At 40.6% G+C, this 15,527-nt stretch overlaps 2 protein-coding genes across 2 annotated transcripts in view; both read right to left on the bottom strand.

Annotated features, from left to right (window-relative positions):
- ITGA8 (integrin subunit alpha 8) overlaps positions 1 to 8,672 on the bottom strand; it is a 113,372-nt gene extending 104,700 nt beyond the window's left edge. Inside the window, exons 1-2 of the mRNA XM_054638490.2 lie at positions 8,308 to 8,672; positions 8,027 to 8,151 (exon numbers count right to left, since the gene is read on the bottom strand). Of these exons, the coding sequence (XP_054494465.2) occupies positions 8,027 to 8,151; positions 8,308 to 8,492 (310 nt within the window). The 5' untranslated portion in view covers positions 8,493 to 8,672. The remainder of the gene's footprint in view (positions 1 to 8,026; positions 8,152 to 8,307) is intronic.
- Positions 8,673 to 14,200: 5,528 nt separating this feature from the next.
- Positions 14,201 to 15,527, bottom strand: part of MINDY3 (MINDY lysine 48 deubiquitinase 3) — a 46,098-nt gene continuing 44,771 nt past the window's right edge. Inside the window, exon 15 of the mRNA XM_054649726.2 lies at positions 14,201 to 15,215. Within this exon, the coding sequence (XP_054505701.1) occupies positions 15,066 to 15,215 (150 nt within the window). The 3' untranslated portion in view covers positions 14,201 to 15,065. The remainder of the gene's footprint in view (positions 15,216 to 15,527) is intronic.

The raw sequence follows: 15,527 nt of genomic DNA, 5'->3' as shown, positions 1-15,527 counted from the left end.
AACATCCTTAAATTGCATTTCAGCAAACCCAAAGCACTGCAGGACCCATGACTCCTGTACATGGTACTGCCCTACAATCCAGCTTCAGAAGCAGCTCTGGAGATACAGAAATGTGATTATGAAAACCAGCATTCCTCCACCCAGTTTTTTAGCTGAGGTACCTAGGGGCTGCCAAATGGAAAAATAAAAAATCCCTCACTTTGCCAAAACAGTAATTGGACAAATAGAAAAAATTTGAGTTTGGACAGCAAAAAGCAAACCCATGTTAAGAGCAGTAGCACAGATTCACTTGTAGGAATTAAAGCCTGAACCTAGAGCAGGTGTTAGTGAAAATTCATAATTTATACACATTAAATTTCATGCTTGCTGTGGGAATTGGTCTCCTCTCAGTCACTAAGCACATCATAAACAGCTTAATAGGCATGAATCAAACATTTCCCTTACCAATATAATTTTTTATACTAATTAATACCTGCATAAGAGATGTATGGGCAAACACTGGTAATTACTTAGTGTGATTCATTCAGCTCTTAAAACCTTTAAATAAAAAATGCAGCATCTTTCATAATTTAAAAATACTCAAATTAACAAAAGCAAATCAAGGTGGTGATCATTCAAAGGTTGGACTCCATGATCTCAGAGGTTTTTCCCAACCTAAATGATTCTGTGAAAATATTTTAATCAAACTTAACACAGGAATACAATGCCTCTAGTCAAACCAAAACACCTGTATGTGTAATACACCTGCAGCTCTTTCACATAAGTTTTCACCATTCTGGAATTTTGAAAAGTTTTATATCTAAATGCTCTGGGTCTATTTGCCTGTATGTCCTGGATAAACACAGATGTTCATTAATCAGGCATCTGCAACAGGTACAGCTACACTCTGCCCTCGGATCTGTGCATACGTCCATGATGGAAAATCCCTTTCAAATACCTGTTTTGATATATCTGTGTATGTATCTATGCACATCCATAATATAAAAATATAGTTAAAATACAATACATGGATTTCATATATTTGTACATAATTATATATACACAGAGTAGAGGTGAACAATTACCTAAATCTATCCATATTTGTATAAAATGTGAATACAAATGTATAAAACAAACAAATATCTCTAGAAATTCATACAGGTAAAGGAAAGTGAATATCCCTGACATGGAGATAACACTTGGAATGTTATGTACAGTTTTCAGACATCACTACTTGCAGGTGTTTGGCCAAAAGAAGAGAAAGCAAAGGATGATCTACTTGTGCTCCATCCAGTGTTCAATAGGTAGAGGGAAGAGAGTGCCAAACTCCCATGGGAGGTATGCAGCAAAAGGAAAAGGGGCAACAAGAGACAAGTTGCAGCAGGGGAATTTCTGAATAAGTCTTAAGCACTAGTAGAGATTCCCCAGAGAGGCTGTGGCTCTCCCCCTCTGGGGTGGTTTCAGAAGCTGGCTACAAAAGGCTCTGAGCAACCTCAGTTAACTCTGAAAGCATTTTTAGTGTTCTTCCGTCTAACAGAAGGGAAGAGGGAGAAAGAAGGGCCCTGGCACCCATCTTGATGGCTTGCTCCCATCTTCTAGAAGTGAGGGAAACAAGGGAATCTTGACAATCCCACCATAAAAGTCTGATGGTACCACCTGTTACAAAGCAAAGGTAACTCAGTAACTTTCATAGCATCATTGATATTACACCCTCCCCAGAGAGACCGAATTCAAATCACAGCTAAACACTTGGTATGATCTAGGCCACTAAGCCAAACAATTGCTTTGAATTAATGCCAGGGGAAAAAGGGACTCCAAAGTGTTGAGGAAGAGTGAGGATATACAAAACAGTGTCATAATGAGAAGAGTTGCTTCTATATTTAGATTTATCTAGTTCTGCAACTATCTATTTTATATCTGGTTTTTACTGCAGCTTAGCTGCTATTCTTATGAGTCATTTTAATTTAATAGATCATATCTAGAGAGCTTTACTTGGACATTCCATGAATCAAAAAAAAAAAAGAAATCATCAAACCCAGTAGGATTTTTTCCCTAAATACAATCTGATCAAAAACAAATTAAGACCTCAGGGCTTGAACCAACATAGCTAAGAGTATTTTTTCCTTTCTTTAGATAGGGTTGAGACTTACAAAAGAAACTCATGAGAGTCTATTATAAATCAGAATGCTACAAGTGAATCATGACGTTCCAGATAAGGTCTTACTGGCATAGTGGACTAAAATGTGTCAACATTTAAAAGTACAACAAAGTTCTCTCTCAGCAATTTCTCTTGAGATGCAAATTCTGTTTTATAACAGGATTCTTAAGTTTTCCCCAGAATCTTACTATCTCCACAGCTAATGATTTTTTCATGCAACTAAAGCTCTCCAGTCCCACAATACATCTTCTCCTTATATAGTACCTGGGTTCTGTTACAATCAGCTCAACTGCTGGCCAGATTAGCTCATGTTTTTTATCAACTGCATCCTTGGTCAGAACTGATTTACATCCCCCTTCCCTGCTCCTCTTCAGAGGCTGTTCAGATTTTTTTCTGGCTAGTTTAGAAAAATACAACCTTTTATAGTAAAACTGGTAGAGTTAACTGATAGCAAAGAAAACACCCCAGTGTGTTCCAGAAACTTAAGGGAAGGGGTATCTGAAATTCTGCCTTCAGGACCTAATTTAAAATATAAGAACTTGATGCAGCCTGTTAAGAATTATAACTAAAAGTGACCTTAATAATGAGTTTCCAAAATCTGAACTATTGGCTTTTTACCAGATTTCAAATGCAATAGTGCACTTTAGGGGGTATTTCAGTCTGCTTCTGGCTGCAAGATGCTTTGAATGATTCACAAGTTGCCTACTTAATCAAGAGAGGAGAAAGTTTTCTTGTTATTGCTCTCCTGCTACCTCTCCTGGCAGCTGAATGGAAGAGCACACAGCTGAAACAAGGACTTGGTAATTCTACCTCAGTGTTAAGGCAAAAATAGTCATTGTAAGCCCATTTCATACAGAAGAAACTGAAAAGAAGTTAGCTTTGTGTAGGCAGGAAAGACAGAACACAAGCCTTTAATATGATGCCAACGCTTGTTTCCCTGTCCTCTCATTGAGTTTCAGAGTATCACAGCCTTACACTGCAATGCAACCAGACAACTTCACAAAGTAGGGAAACAAGGGAGAAGAGTCACTGCCCTTCAATCTATATTTCCTGGGGTAAGGGGATACTAAAAGCCCTTCCATTATACTTTATCTCAGCTCCCTGCTGCAATGGAGCAGGTTAAAGCACCCATTGTGCTTTCAGGGGTGCTTTGAGCTTCTTCCCAGAGCCTTGACCCTGGCACACAGATCTAGGGAGCTTTAAAGAAGTGCAAACACAGGACTGCAGAGTCAGTTCTGTATCAACAGCAGGAAACACAGAGAGTTCCTGCTAAAACCCCTTCTTGGCTGCAGGCCATATCACTGGCCAACCCATATGGGAATGTCTGGTTACATGATTTGCTTATGGATGGGTCAGCTCAAATCCTACATGACAAAATTTCACCCTCCTTCCCTCTTTTCCCCTCTCTTGCTTGTCAGGAATGCTATTTCATCAATAGGATTAATTATTGCAAGCAAATAACCTCATTGCTTTGGAAATCTCTGGGTTAGCTACCATGAGAAGCAGAGATAGGTGGCCTGAGAAATTAGTAACCATCTGGGACAAGTTCCTCTAGAGCAATTTCAGTTGGCTGATGTGGCTTTTTGGAATGGGCTGCAGAGACTCCTGCACCTCAATAGACTCCAACTGAGCCATCTTCTCAGTAGGGTAGTTTAGCCTACATACATTTCCACATTTACACAAGTTATGCAGCTGCCCATAGCACTCAGACCATCCTGGCCAGTCTAACACATGCACAGTGCCACAGAGATGATTTCAGAAGTAGTCTTGGTTTTGAGCATCATTGCTAGTAGTAAGGAGCCCAGTCTGTGTTTGACAGGTTAAACATGGCACTCAACAGTAGTCATGCATTTTTAAAGTTTTTTTGTATCTTTCACTAGGAATACAGTGCCTACTCTCTCATCTGATCTTAGCCTCTGAGGAATAATAAAAAAGAGTAAGGGGGCTTCATAAACCATAAAGACTTTTCTTTTGTCATTTAAAGCTTGCATGATCCAAAAAATAAAGCTTAATACTGAGTGCCACAGTCTGTGTGGTAAGAGGGAAGTTACCTGCACCTTGCCAATGACTGGGTGCATCCTTTGCAGTGTCATATCCCTGATCCACAGGGAAATACTGCAGTTGCCTCCCACCAGTGTCAGGATGTCAGATTTAGGCCTGACACTCATGTTCTCCCTTTGGGGCTCTATGGCTCAGGATATAGAATGACATTTTTTAAAATAACACTTCAGTTATTTTAAAAATAAAAATATATTACTCACATAAGTAAATAAACAAACAAACAAATCCCTTCAACCAAACAGCCTTTACAGAACCAAAAATCATCCTATCTCAACACTGAACATCAAAAAATTAACCTAAGCAAGACTAAGTTTTTAACTAAGGTGTCTGTCAGTTACTTGGCTCCCTCATATCACCTCTTGAACAAATGCCCCCTCTGTCTAAAGCAATAAACAGTTTAGAAATTCATCAGATTACTTTTTTCTTCTTTCCTTTTCCTGACTTGTTAGCCTCTCATTGCCTCTTAACAAGCTTAAATATTGGTGGAGAGAGATTTTGTTTCTTTTTAGTTACAAGCCAATTATCAAACACCTCAGTAACTGTAAAATACATGATAACTATAAATTAGTACAAAGTAACTCCACACCATGATATCTGAAAATGTCCAGAATCTTGACTTAAAGCCATCACAGAATACTACTCAGTGTCCTCACTGTTTTCATTTAGCAGGATCGAGATAGTAACAATGTAAATACAAATAACATGAAAGCATTTGCAAACAAAGGAATCTCACTTGAAATGAGCTGTACTATTTTTGTGGAAACAGAAATAATCTGTGCAGTTACATGAGTCTTACCAATTACATGTCCACTTAAGATACTTGTTTGTGGCAGTAAAAGTCCAAACATCATCCAAGTGCACACACTGCATGTTCCCTCCTCAAGGGCAAAACATAACTTGCACTGAATGCAACACAGCTGAGCTCCAGTCCTCAGAAGTAGGAGACATGAGTCCTCATGCTCATATGGAATTTAAGCCACTGTCTTTCAACCTCTTGGATTTGTTAATCTCTTTAATTTTTACTAAACAGTGAAAATTTTAGTTTCTGTGACCTGAAGCAATTTCACATATTGAACTTTGGATATAGTATATGTGAGTCTGCCTGACTCTGACAATTTTTTTAGAATTTAGAAGTCCTCCCCATTGAATTTTTGAAGCTGAAAAATGGGGATTTATCAAATTCTTTATCCACATGTTGGTTCAACACTGCCTTTCTTTCCAGTTCCTTCCAGTTCCACTCAGTTTATACTTCTGAACCTTATTAAGAATGCTCCAAATTATTCAGTAGTTTTGGCTTTTTTACTGTTCTTTGCTTAGCTAATCTAACTGAAAGAGATATTATTAGTTAGAGCCAAGAAGAAAGTATTGAAAAATTGAAGCATTGCATAAAAATGCATCAAAATGAAATTTTTCAGCTCTGAAGCAGCCCCTGTAGTTCTTCTGTTTTGTTTCAGAAAACATTCTCAAAGCTTTACAAGACTTTTAAAGATCTCCTACAAGGCAAGAAACATTAATCTTCAATATTAAAGCTGCTACAACTGAACTTCTAGTCTTCTGACAACTTTTGAGTGTTTCTGTTTTGGAAGAAAGAATAATCTTGTGGTAAAGGCACTGGAAGAAGAAGAAAAAGCTCCCAAGTCAGTTACCAGTATCATCATCAACTTTTTGTATGATCTTTGACAACCCAGACTGACTTCTCTTGGTTTATTAGGATAAATATTAAAAATGGGAATAGCAAAATTTCTGAGTGATGTTGTAGAAGGCATAATGAGTACAAGATGTCTGTACAGGAGCCATGAACTGAAAACACCCCACCTATTTACCAAGGACTATCTAAGTTCCAGTAGGTATAACACAGTTAAAGGCTTCAAAAGAAACTTTGTGTGACAGACTATTTGAAATAGTTTCACCTAGGACAGAGCTCCTGTGGAATTACTCTGCTGGGGGCAATAAATTTGATTCTGTAAAGAATGGGTTTGGGAGAGAAAAAAGTGATGTGTAATATACATCCAGAAATCAGCAGAAGGAGTCATGTAAGGCATATTGGAGATGGACTTTCAGTTGCTGGCAGTGAAGAACAGGGTGTGGTCCAAGCCATGCCAACCTTCTTCCCGGGGTCCTTGTGTAGAGGACATTGCTGAATTGTGCAAAATGACACCTTTACTGCCCTTGGGAGTGGAATTCAAGAGCCAGGGACAGCACTGCTAAACCTGCCTGTGCTGCCATCCCTGCCACAAGGACAGTGCATCTCTGCCCACACCACAGCTGCTTCTGGCTTAACTTCAGCTGTCTGCAAGTCAAGATTCTATCTAGAGGACAAAATCAGCTCGCGAAGACGGAATGAAGCACGCTGTGGAGATTTCAAATGGAATAGTTGTGTGATACAGTCCAAAGCCTTACTGATATACTTACTCCCAGTTTGTGCCTTTATTCAAAACACAGTATCTGCAAAAGGACATCCCTGAGAAGAGTATGGAGCTGTCCCAAGTTTCCCACAGGAAAGTCAGATGTCCTTCTATGTTTCATCACTAGATTTTCATAAGTTTTTCAAAACTCCCCTTCAGAAATGCGATGGATTTTTCATTTGGTCTGTAAGTTTTCTTTTCAAACTTGAAATTATTTTGTATAGAAAATACATTTCACTTTTGTTACATGAACTGTCTAACTGTAAGATGGGAAATACATGAATATTTCCTCTGTTTCCTGGTTTTATTTTAAATATGTATACTCAGAACATATCACAATAAAAATAATGTATGCACACTGTCTATATGTATTTCCATTTACATATATAACCAGATGCTGTACATAGTTTTACCTGCCCCAGTAGCAATATAGGGACACACGAACTACCACTTACTCTGTTTTGAAGAATGCTCAGCATGATGGGAAAGTCATCCTGATCAGTATTCCTAGACACTAACACAGTAATAAGATGTGGGTGGCTGGAGATGGGAGGAGTAAAGAACTGCACTGCTTATTTGCTACAGTTAAGTGAGCTCTTCTAATTTAACTTCTATCCGAAAACAAACAAACAAAGAAAAAGAATTGTATTGCTTTCACATTTCAATAAACCACAAATATTGAGATTAAATATAACCTAAAGAATAATTAACTTTCGCTTAATGGTCAAACTGTCAAAGTCTGCCTAAATAAAGGAAGCAGTTTTAAAGTCTCTGCAAACACTAGGTTTAAATTATTTTCAAAACCTATAAAGAGACAACAGAAAACATAAACAGCTTGAATTGTTTAAAACTTGTGTTCCCTCTAATTAAATAAGAAACATCTGTCTTGGGATTTTGGAAGTGGATATAATCTATCCACATTGTGCCTAAATCGGTTTGCATCTAGCTTCAGTATTCTGAAACAAAATTCTTGCTTTCTGAATAGAATTAAATAAGCATGCCACATGAGGCACTTCATCCATTTGAACAGCCAGAAATCCCCTCGTTGAAAATAACAGCAAACACTAGAAATCCTGTTATATCTGTGGTTCAGAGAAGTGTGAGACAAGGCTTTTGGGGCTTTGCCTTCTGAGCATGCTAAAGTATTTTCAAAAGCAGGAATCTGCCACAAATACCTTTCAGCTGAGAAGGAGAAGAAGAAAAAAAAAGGAGTTATTAAGATGAACTACTGATCCTGGAGGTCACAATCCTGTTATTTCTCTGGGGACCATTAAACCCTTCCCTGCAAGAGCACATGCACTCAGACTCCCAGGAGCGGGATTTCTATCCGAGGGCAGATACTCGGATCAAAGCCCAAGTACAGGGATGGCGGAGGAGCCGAGGGGGTCCCGGGCAGAGCACCGCGGGACAGCCGCGCACTCACTGGTGTTGTCGAAGGGGATCTGCCGGCACCGGGCGGCGGGCCAGGCGCAGTAATACACCGCTCCTCCTTCCACGATGTCCGGCTGCGTGGTGTTGGCTTTGGGAGCTCCCACCAGGACACTGACCCTGCGAAACACACCGGGAGGTCACCGGGGCCATCGGGACAGGCGGGCGATGGGCGCTGTCACCCCCGGGCGCGACGCCGCCGTTCGCCCGCCGCCTTCCCACAGCGTTCCCCGGGCGGGGGGCGGCCCGGCCCCGCCGCCCCGGCGCGGCACTCACGTGCTGGGGTCGGGGATGTAGAAGTCCACCGAGTACCCGAAGTAGCTGCCCGGGGGCCCGCTGTACACCGTCAGCTTCTCCTCGTCCAGGTTGAAAGCCATCAGCGCCGGAGCCCAGAGCAGCGCTGACAGGAGGAGCAGCGGGTGCTGCCAGCGGCGGGGCCGCCCGCGGCTGAGGGGCAGCATCCTCGCCGCCTCCGCGGCCGGCTCCCGCTGGCACAGCGGAGCGCAGTTGTGCGGCGGCCGTGCGGAGCGGAGCGGGGCGGAGAGGTGCGTCGGCCGTGCGGTGCTGTGGGGTGCGGAGAGGTGCGGAGAGGTGCGGAGCGGAGGAGCGGCGAGGTGCGGTCCGGCTGCCGCCGTGCGCGGGCGGGGGGCGGCGCGGGAGGCTCGGCCCCGCTCGCCCCCCGGGGGACGCGCGCTCGGGCGCCCCCTGGCGGCGCGCGGCCGGCGGCGGGGCAGCGCTGCCCGCAGCGCGGTGCCCGCGGGGCTGCGGAAAGAGAGCGCCGGGAATTCCGCCGGGAATCTGCGACAAACGCCGGCTTAGCTGGACACCCCGCGACTGCCCAGCGGCTACCGATGGCTGCCCTGGGGCGGTCGTGTTCACAGGGGGAGATGCCGGAGTGTGGGCTGGTGGTTTCGAGTTGAATTTTTCTCGACTTCCATAATTTTCAAGGGTTTGAACTGAAGATACTCGAAAATCTCTTTTAGGAAACTGAAGTGCATTGAAAAAATGTAAACCTCCCTCAGATTGTTGTTTGGTTGCTCGGCATGGCCGTTATTAAATAGAAACCAAAGCACGCCAGCAACGAAAAAAACTCCTTCTAACCACGGGAAAGATGTAGAGCCGGGCACAGAGTTCAGAAGGCGTTCGAAGATGCGATTCCGCTGTTGCTCTCCAGGTTTCCCCGTCACTGCCTGGCTACGCGGAGCTCTCATGAGCTGAAGGGGGCACCTCGCACTGGCTCCGAGCAGAGCCTTTAGCACAGCTCCATGCAGGCGCAGGTGTCGCGCCGCGTTGCCCACAGGAATAACCCATTGAACGTGGCACAGAATGGAACGGTGCTTTTAAAAAGCTCCTCTTGTAATTTCTCCGCAAAAGTAATTAAAAAGGATGGGGCTGTATAACTCCTGTCTTGAACTATTCTGCCCCTGCAAGCTCCACAGCAGAGTTTTAACTGGTTTTATTAAGAATGTATAGAAGGACCTGGCTGCCTGAAATGCTCCCTTCCCCGATGAAGCTGTGTGGCATCACATTCACATCTTGAGGGAACAGCATTGGTTTGTTTTTTTTTTTCTGGCCAACGCAAGGTAGGAAGAAAAGGAGAAACATTTTATTTTCCATGTAATCAGCTCAGTAACAAGAAGGAAAGATAATTGTTTTTCAGCATTTACAACGCAGATGCATCCAAACAAAATCAGAGAAAGATCAAAATAATAGAGAACTCATTTATAAACACGATCTACCTATGAAAGCAGTTGAGAGCAGTTTGTTTTGTTGTGAGGTTCTGGTTACGTTCCTTTTGTGTTTGTTTTATTTTAAGTGCTTTATGGCAAGATTATTCAGATAAGACTGAATTCCTTTTCACAGAAATAGAACTGTGTGTTTATTTCCAGCATTAACTGTGTGACCCTTAGCTGTCCCCACAGGCTTGTAATATCCCTTAATTGTGCCTGCCTTGTATTTATGCCAAATTTATTTGCTAAATAGTGAAACATCACCATTGACACTATTGTATTATTTTACATTGTACAAGTATCTCTTACAGATCTGGGCACCAGTAATAAATTCAGAAGCGAGGTACTTCTAAATGACTTTAGGATTAACACCTACTCTTAAAAGTCATGCAGTTTTAAGGCAATTGAATGTGTTTAGAACTTGCCTTATGCTAAACAATGATGATGATGCTAATGCTCCTTTTTAGCATAGCAATCAGTTCCAAGGTTGAGTGTCACAAATGTCGTTTCTGGGGCTGAGCTGAACTGCTCAGCCTGCAGTCCAGAGCACTGGCACTCAGAAGTGAGAAGGCAGCACATTCGGGTGCTGTAGTCACTTTCACTGATCCATTCAAAACAGTTAAAATTCAGTAATTAGCACAGTTGGAGATAGGTGAGTGTTCACACAAATAAAGCTGAAGAGGCATAAGGCACAGGCAGTACTCATGTACCTGCCTTTCAGTTAGAAACACATGCCACCTAACCTGATTGTTTTGAGCTAAATTTTAAAAAATGAAAAAGTGCTTCAAATGGCTATCAGTGCTAAAACCTGTAGAAAGGCAGGGCAGCATGAAAAGAAGGAACTCTCTTTCAAGATCCTTTTACCCCCAAAGTGTTAACCTACAGCAGTCCCCCCCTCCCTTTACCTTTTTCCTTTTTTTTCTCTCTATAAAGTAGAGACATATGCATGCAGGATATTCCAAATCAATTCAAAGAGATAAACAATTTATATTTCTAAGAATTTTCAGTGTTTCCCTAAACAAGCTGGACCTGTTCTGATCACTCAAAGCTTATTTCACATCTTGCTTTCCTTGGACTTCAGTAATGTTTGGAGTGCACACTGATCTGCACTGCATAAGTGGTAAGCAGCTCCCCCAGTTGTTGGTAGACTGAAGCTTGCACTTTAGCATACCTGTGGTCTGATACATTAACTCCTTTGAATATCTAACTAGAAAGTCTGAATAGGCTCTAGAACCACACCTGGAGCCAGGACAGAGAGCTTTCATAAGAACATTTAGCCAAGAGTCTAAAAATCATTATCTACCTTACAGAATAAGTGGGATTAAGTAATTTATGAAAAAAATATAAGATTCATGGTGTGAATTTCTACAGCTAATACTATGTGCAGTTGGTGGTGTTAGTATGTCATTATCGTGTTTCCAATCTTAAAAACAGATTAATCTTCTATGGAAAGATTTGCTGAGGCAAAACTTAAATATTAATATTTTGTAGGAGGCTCCATTATCACAGTTTTAATGTTATTTATGCTATTATTTAGTAATGAACTTGCTAGCAGAGGAACAAGTACTTCAAAGAATTGTATGGGCTTTTTAGCATAAATCTTATCAAAATAAGTGATAATTTTACTGTGAAATCTTTTCAAAATATGGCACTACAGAAGTGAAATGTCCAATTCCCATGGAAAACCTACCTTTCAGTTGTTTCCTAGTTTTGTTTCTGTAGGCCAGAAGCCTTCTCCTGAACCGTAGTTGGAGCAACTACATAGACAGTATTTTTGTGTTGCAAGAGGATAAAATGAGGATGTGACCATGCATTACAAAGAAAGTGAGTTTGAATCCAGGATGACATGCTGACAAAAGATGATCAGCATTCCTCTTTGAACCTTACCTTTGTGAACATTGTTCGAGTTAAAAATCTTAGCAGAAGTAATTCGTACATGAAAAGTGTTGAAGCTAATTTTAGATTGAGCAGATTAAATCAATCTGAATCAAAACAGATTAAATCAATCTATCAATCAAAGCATATAGTCTACATAAAAATCAGTTTATTTTCAAGAGATCCCATGGAAGTACTGATTTTTCATTAGTTATAGGTATTAACCTCACAAAATCAATGCAAAAAGGAGTCTAATGAGCCAATCTACCACGCTGGTGAAAGCAAAAGACCCCAAAGGACAGGATGCTGCAGAGGAAGCTGGGGATGCAGTGTTCCTTCCCATTGCACCTCTGGCTGTCACCAGCAGCAGAGCTGCAGCACAGGGAAGTTGCAGGTGCTCTCCAGAACATGCTGGATGTTTTGTGCTGAGCAGCCTTGCTTGCAAGCAGGAGAATCCAGAGTAGCTGTCCACAGCCTGACTGCACACACTCATCTGGGTGGACAGCAAATTAGTGTGTTGCACTAAGGGAGGTTCTTGTTTCTGCTTGCCTGCTCCATCAAGACCCATCTTGGGCTTCTTTAACCTAAACTCATCCACACAAGAACTGAAGAGAGAAGAGAAAGCATATACATGAACCAGATAAGCATAAATTTTAACTGTCTGAAGGAACAGAACTTCAACAAAAGCACCCAAAAAACCAAAATGCCCAGCATGCACTTAAGTGATTCACTGTTTCAAAGGGCCCTTTCGTGGATTCTAATAAGGATATTTACATTTGGGTTTGTACTGGCTGCTTACCTTTAAACAGTTCAGACTTCAACAAAGCAAATATGGATTTGGTAGCTGTCAGCCTTCAAATATAACTCATCTGGGCCAATATGAAGCACTGGAAATAGTCTTTCCATTATTTACTTAGATAACTTATTTGGAGCTGCCTGCCTGTGAACCTCGGTTTACACTGAAGTGGGAATAATTTCTTTTACCATTTACCCAGCAGTAGAGACCCCTTTCTCTCCCCCACCTCTTTTTTAATGAAAGTTAATTTAGAGCAAAACCACACCAACATGTATCTTCTGCCTCAAAGGGTTTTGAGACATGGGAAGGAAAGGCCAGTTTTCCAGACCAACCATCCAACATCCTACTAACTGCACCAAGTTTTCAGCTAGGATAGCAGGTGTTTCCCAGAAGATACTGACCTTTCCTTGGCAATTAAAATTGAATGACTCTGCAATACATAAAACCCCCTAGAGTATTAATCAAAATGTCATTTACTTGCATATTTAGCTCACACACTTTCTTACAGTTAGCATTATCAATTTGCTCTAGTTACTTACAGCATGCATTTAATCCCATAGAGTGCTCTGATTTCACTGAGGTCACTAGGTCTCAATTTGCAAACTGCAATATATACACACACATAGGCAGCACTTACAGCAGAACAACCTTTATATAAGTTTCTAGATATTTTTCTGTGAAAGCAAACCAAATGTAGCAAACATTAATGTCCTGCATGTTTTAAGTCTACCATCTAAATAACCATATTCTTTTAGGGGACAAAAAGTGAATTTCCATGAAGGCAGAATCTCTCCCATTGTGCTCATCACAAAAGAAAGGCCAGAGAGGTTCACTTGGCTGAGGCTTTCAGATGAGCTGCCTGAATGCCATAAAGCACTGCTAGCTAGCCTCTGTATCCAAAAATAAGTGAAGTAAACCAGAATCCAGGCCTCTAACAACTAGGCAGTATGAAGGAAAAAGGATACAGGAATGAGGGTTCTTTTATCACACCATCGTCAGCTAAACGTCTCTAGAGTACAGCAGAAGTTTTAATCCAGACTAATGCTTAAAGACAGATCTCACATCAGCTGGGCTTCTAACTTTTTTCAGTGAGATAGAACATCAATTTTATGAGAGTGGGCTAGAAAAAAAGATGCATATTCTAACAGATTGAAGCTATGATTCAGCGCAAAATCTGGTGTGAGATACTCTAGTACAAGCCAAGGACAGACAGCAGAATTGAAGAGAAAAAGCAAGATAATTGAATTTTCCCCTTCCAAGGTGTCAGTGAAAGTCTAATGACATTTATCTTAAATGTGTAAAACCAGCTGAAACAAGTACCTATCAAGCTTGAGCATTTTTTGAAAAATAAAATTCCATACTTGACAAGTAGATTCTCCTTACTTATCTATATTTTTCAGCAATAATACCACTGTTGCACAAGTTTTTAATGTCAAGCCCACACTGCAAGACAGACTACTTGTGTTCTAAATAAAGCGAGTCCAATTAAGGAATCTTTTCAAATCATTGTTATCTGCAAAGCAATTTTTTTTTTTCAGAAAAAGAAATCTAACAAAAAGACTCTCTTAATACTAAGATACTCTTCTGTCAGTCTGCAATAAGGAATGATCATGGTAATTCCAGAAGTTAGGAAATTACCTTTTGGTGTGGGCTTCTTCTCCCCCAAGATGCATTCAACTTGAAAGCTGACATTTCTAAACCTGTGGTTCCTTTTCATCATCTCAGAGAAGTAGCAAACAAGTCCAAGTAAACCAAACTTTAAATAATATATGATTCAAGGAAAAGATTTTATTTTAGGGCTAAGAAGTTGATAATAAATAAAGGAATATAATAATGTAATAACAGATGTTCTCATGCACTTAACACATACAGTAATGCTGGCTTACACTGCTGTTTGGACAAATTAAGAAGAGGTATTTGGCAATATTGTAAGTTTTGAATAGTTTAAAGATTATAGAACAAGAAATTCTGCTGTTTTTACATTTCTTTTATACAAATTCAAATAAATATTAATATATCTATTTTTTTCTCAGATTTTCTGTTCACTTTTAACATGCCCAATAACTAAGCCACAGTAATATACAACTGCCAAGAAAGAGTATTTAAGAATTATACTTATTCCTAAAAATGTATCTTATTTATGTCACATTGTGCAAGCTCTTCAGGTAAAATTAGATTTTAGGAAAAACTGCAGAAAATTTAAACTCATTAAAACATATCCAGTGCAAAGGCCAGTCTAGTCCACACATTATGGTACTGTAATGTAAGCTAATATAATTTAAATAATAAAACATGCCTATATGATTCTGAGAAAGCTGAATATGTTTTATGTTTAAAGATCTGACATCTAATATGCAGATTCTGCAATATCAGAATGTTTCAAATCTTCATGAGATGGCAAAATAATGGTAAGACTTTGTAAGTAGGCTTTTTTTTTTTTAGGATAACTCACATTAACAGTACTACAGTGGCCAAAAAAGACAAACTATTATAATAGAAATCAATCTGATTAAAAAATTAAATATTCCAATTAACACTGAAAAAGTGTTTGTAATCATTATTTACAATTCCTCAGTGATACCAGTGTCTAACTCCACACAGTCAGCTCCAGGTGGGTGTTGTTCCTGGCCAGGTCAGTTCAGGGAAGGGGATCGGTCCGTGCTCCAGAGCAGCTCTATGTACGGCCACTTGGTCTGCAAGCAGCGCTTCACCGGCGTGTCGTCCGTCTGCAGCATGGGCTCCTCAAAGCCCATCACAACTGCTGTGCCTTCCACATACATGACCTGGCAAAGCAAACCCAACTCTGTCAGCCTGCTCAAGAACTGGGAGATGAGGTGATTATTTTCACCAGGCCAGGAGAGGATTGGTTAGGATACACATCTATCGGTGATATTTTTGCCTGATGTCCGGGAGAAATGATGAGGAGGACTTCATGGACATCAGAAGGCTAACTAATTACTTAATTATACTGTATTATTCTATACTATATTACACTACAGCTAAACTGAATCTGCACAAGCACCCACCTGCAGCTGACAGTCCTGACACACACACGGATTCAATTGGTCAGTGAATCAAAACACTCCCACCAGAAT

The sequence above is a fragment of the Agelaius phoeniceus genome, chromosome 1 (genome assembly GCF_051311805.1).
Source record: "Agelaius phoeniceus isolate bAgePho1 chromosome 1, bAgePho1.hap1, whole genome shotgun sequence".
In the NCBI taxonomy this organism is placed as follows: domain Eukaryota; kingdom Metazoa; phylum Chordata; class Aves; order Passeriformes; family Icteridae; genus Agelaius; species Agelaius phoeniceus.
Note: the sequence above shows the minus strand (reverse complement) of the source record. Positions and strands in the feature narration are given on the sequence as shown.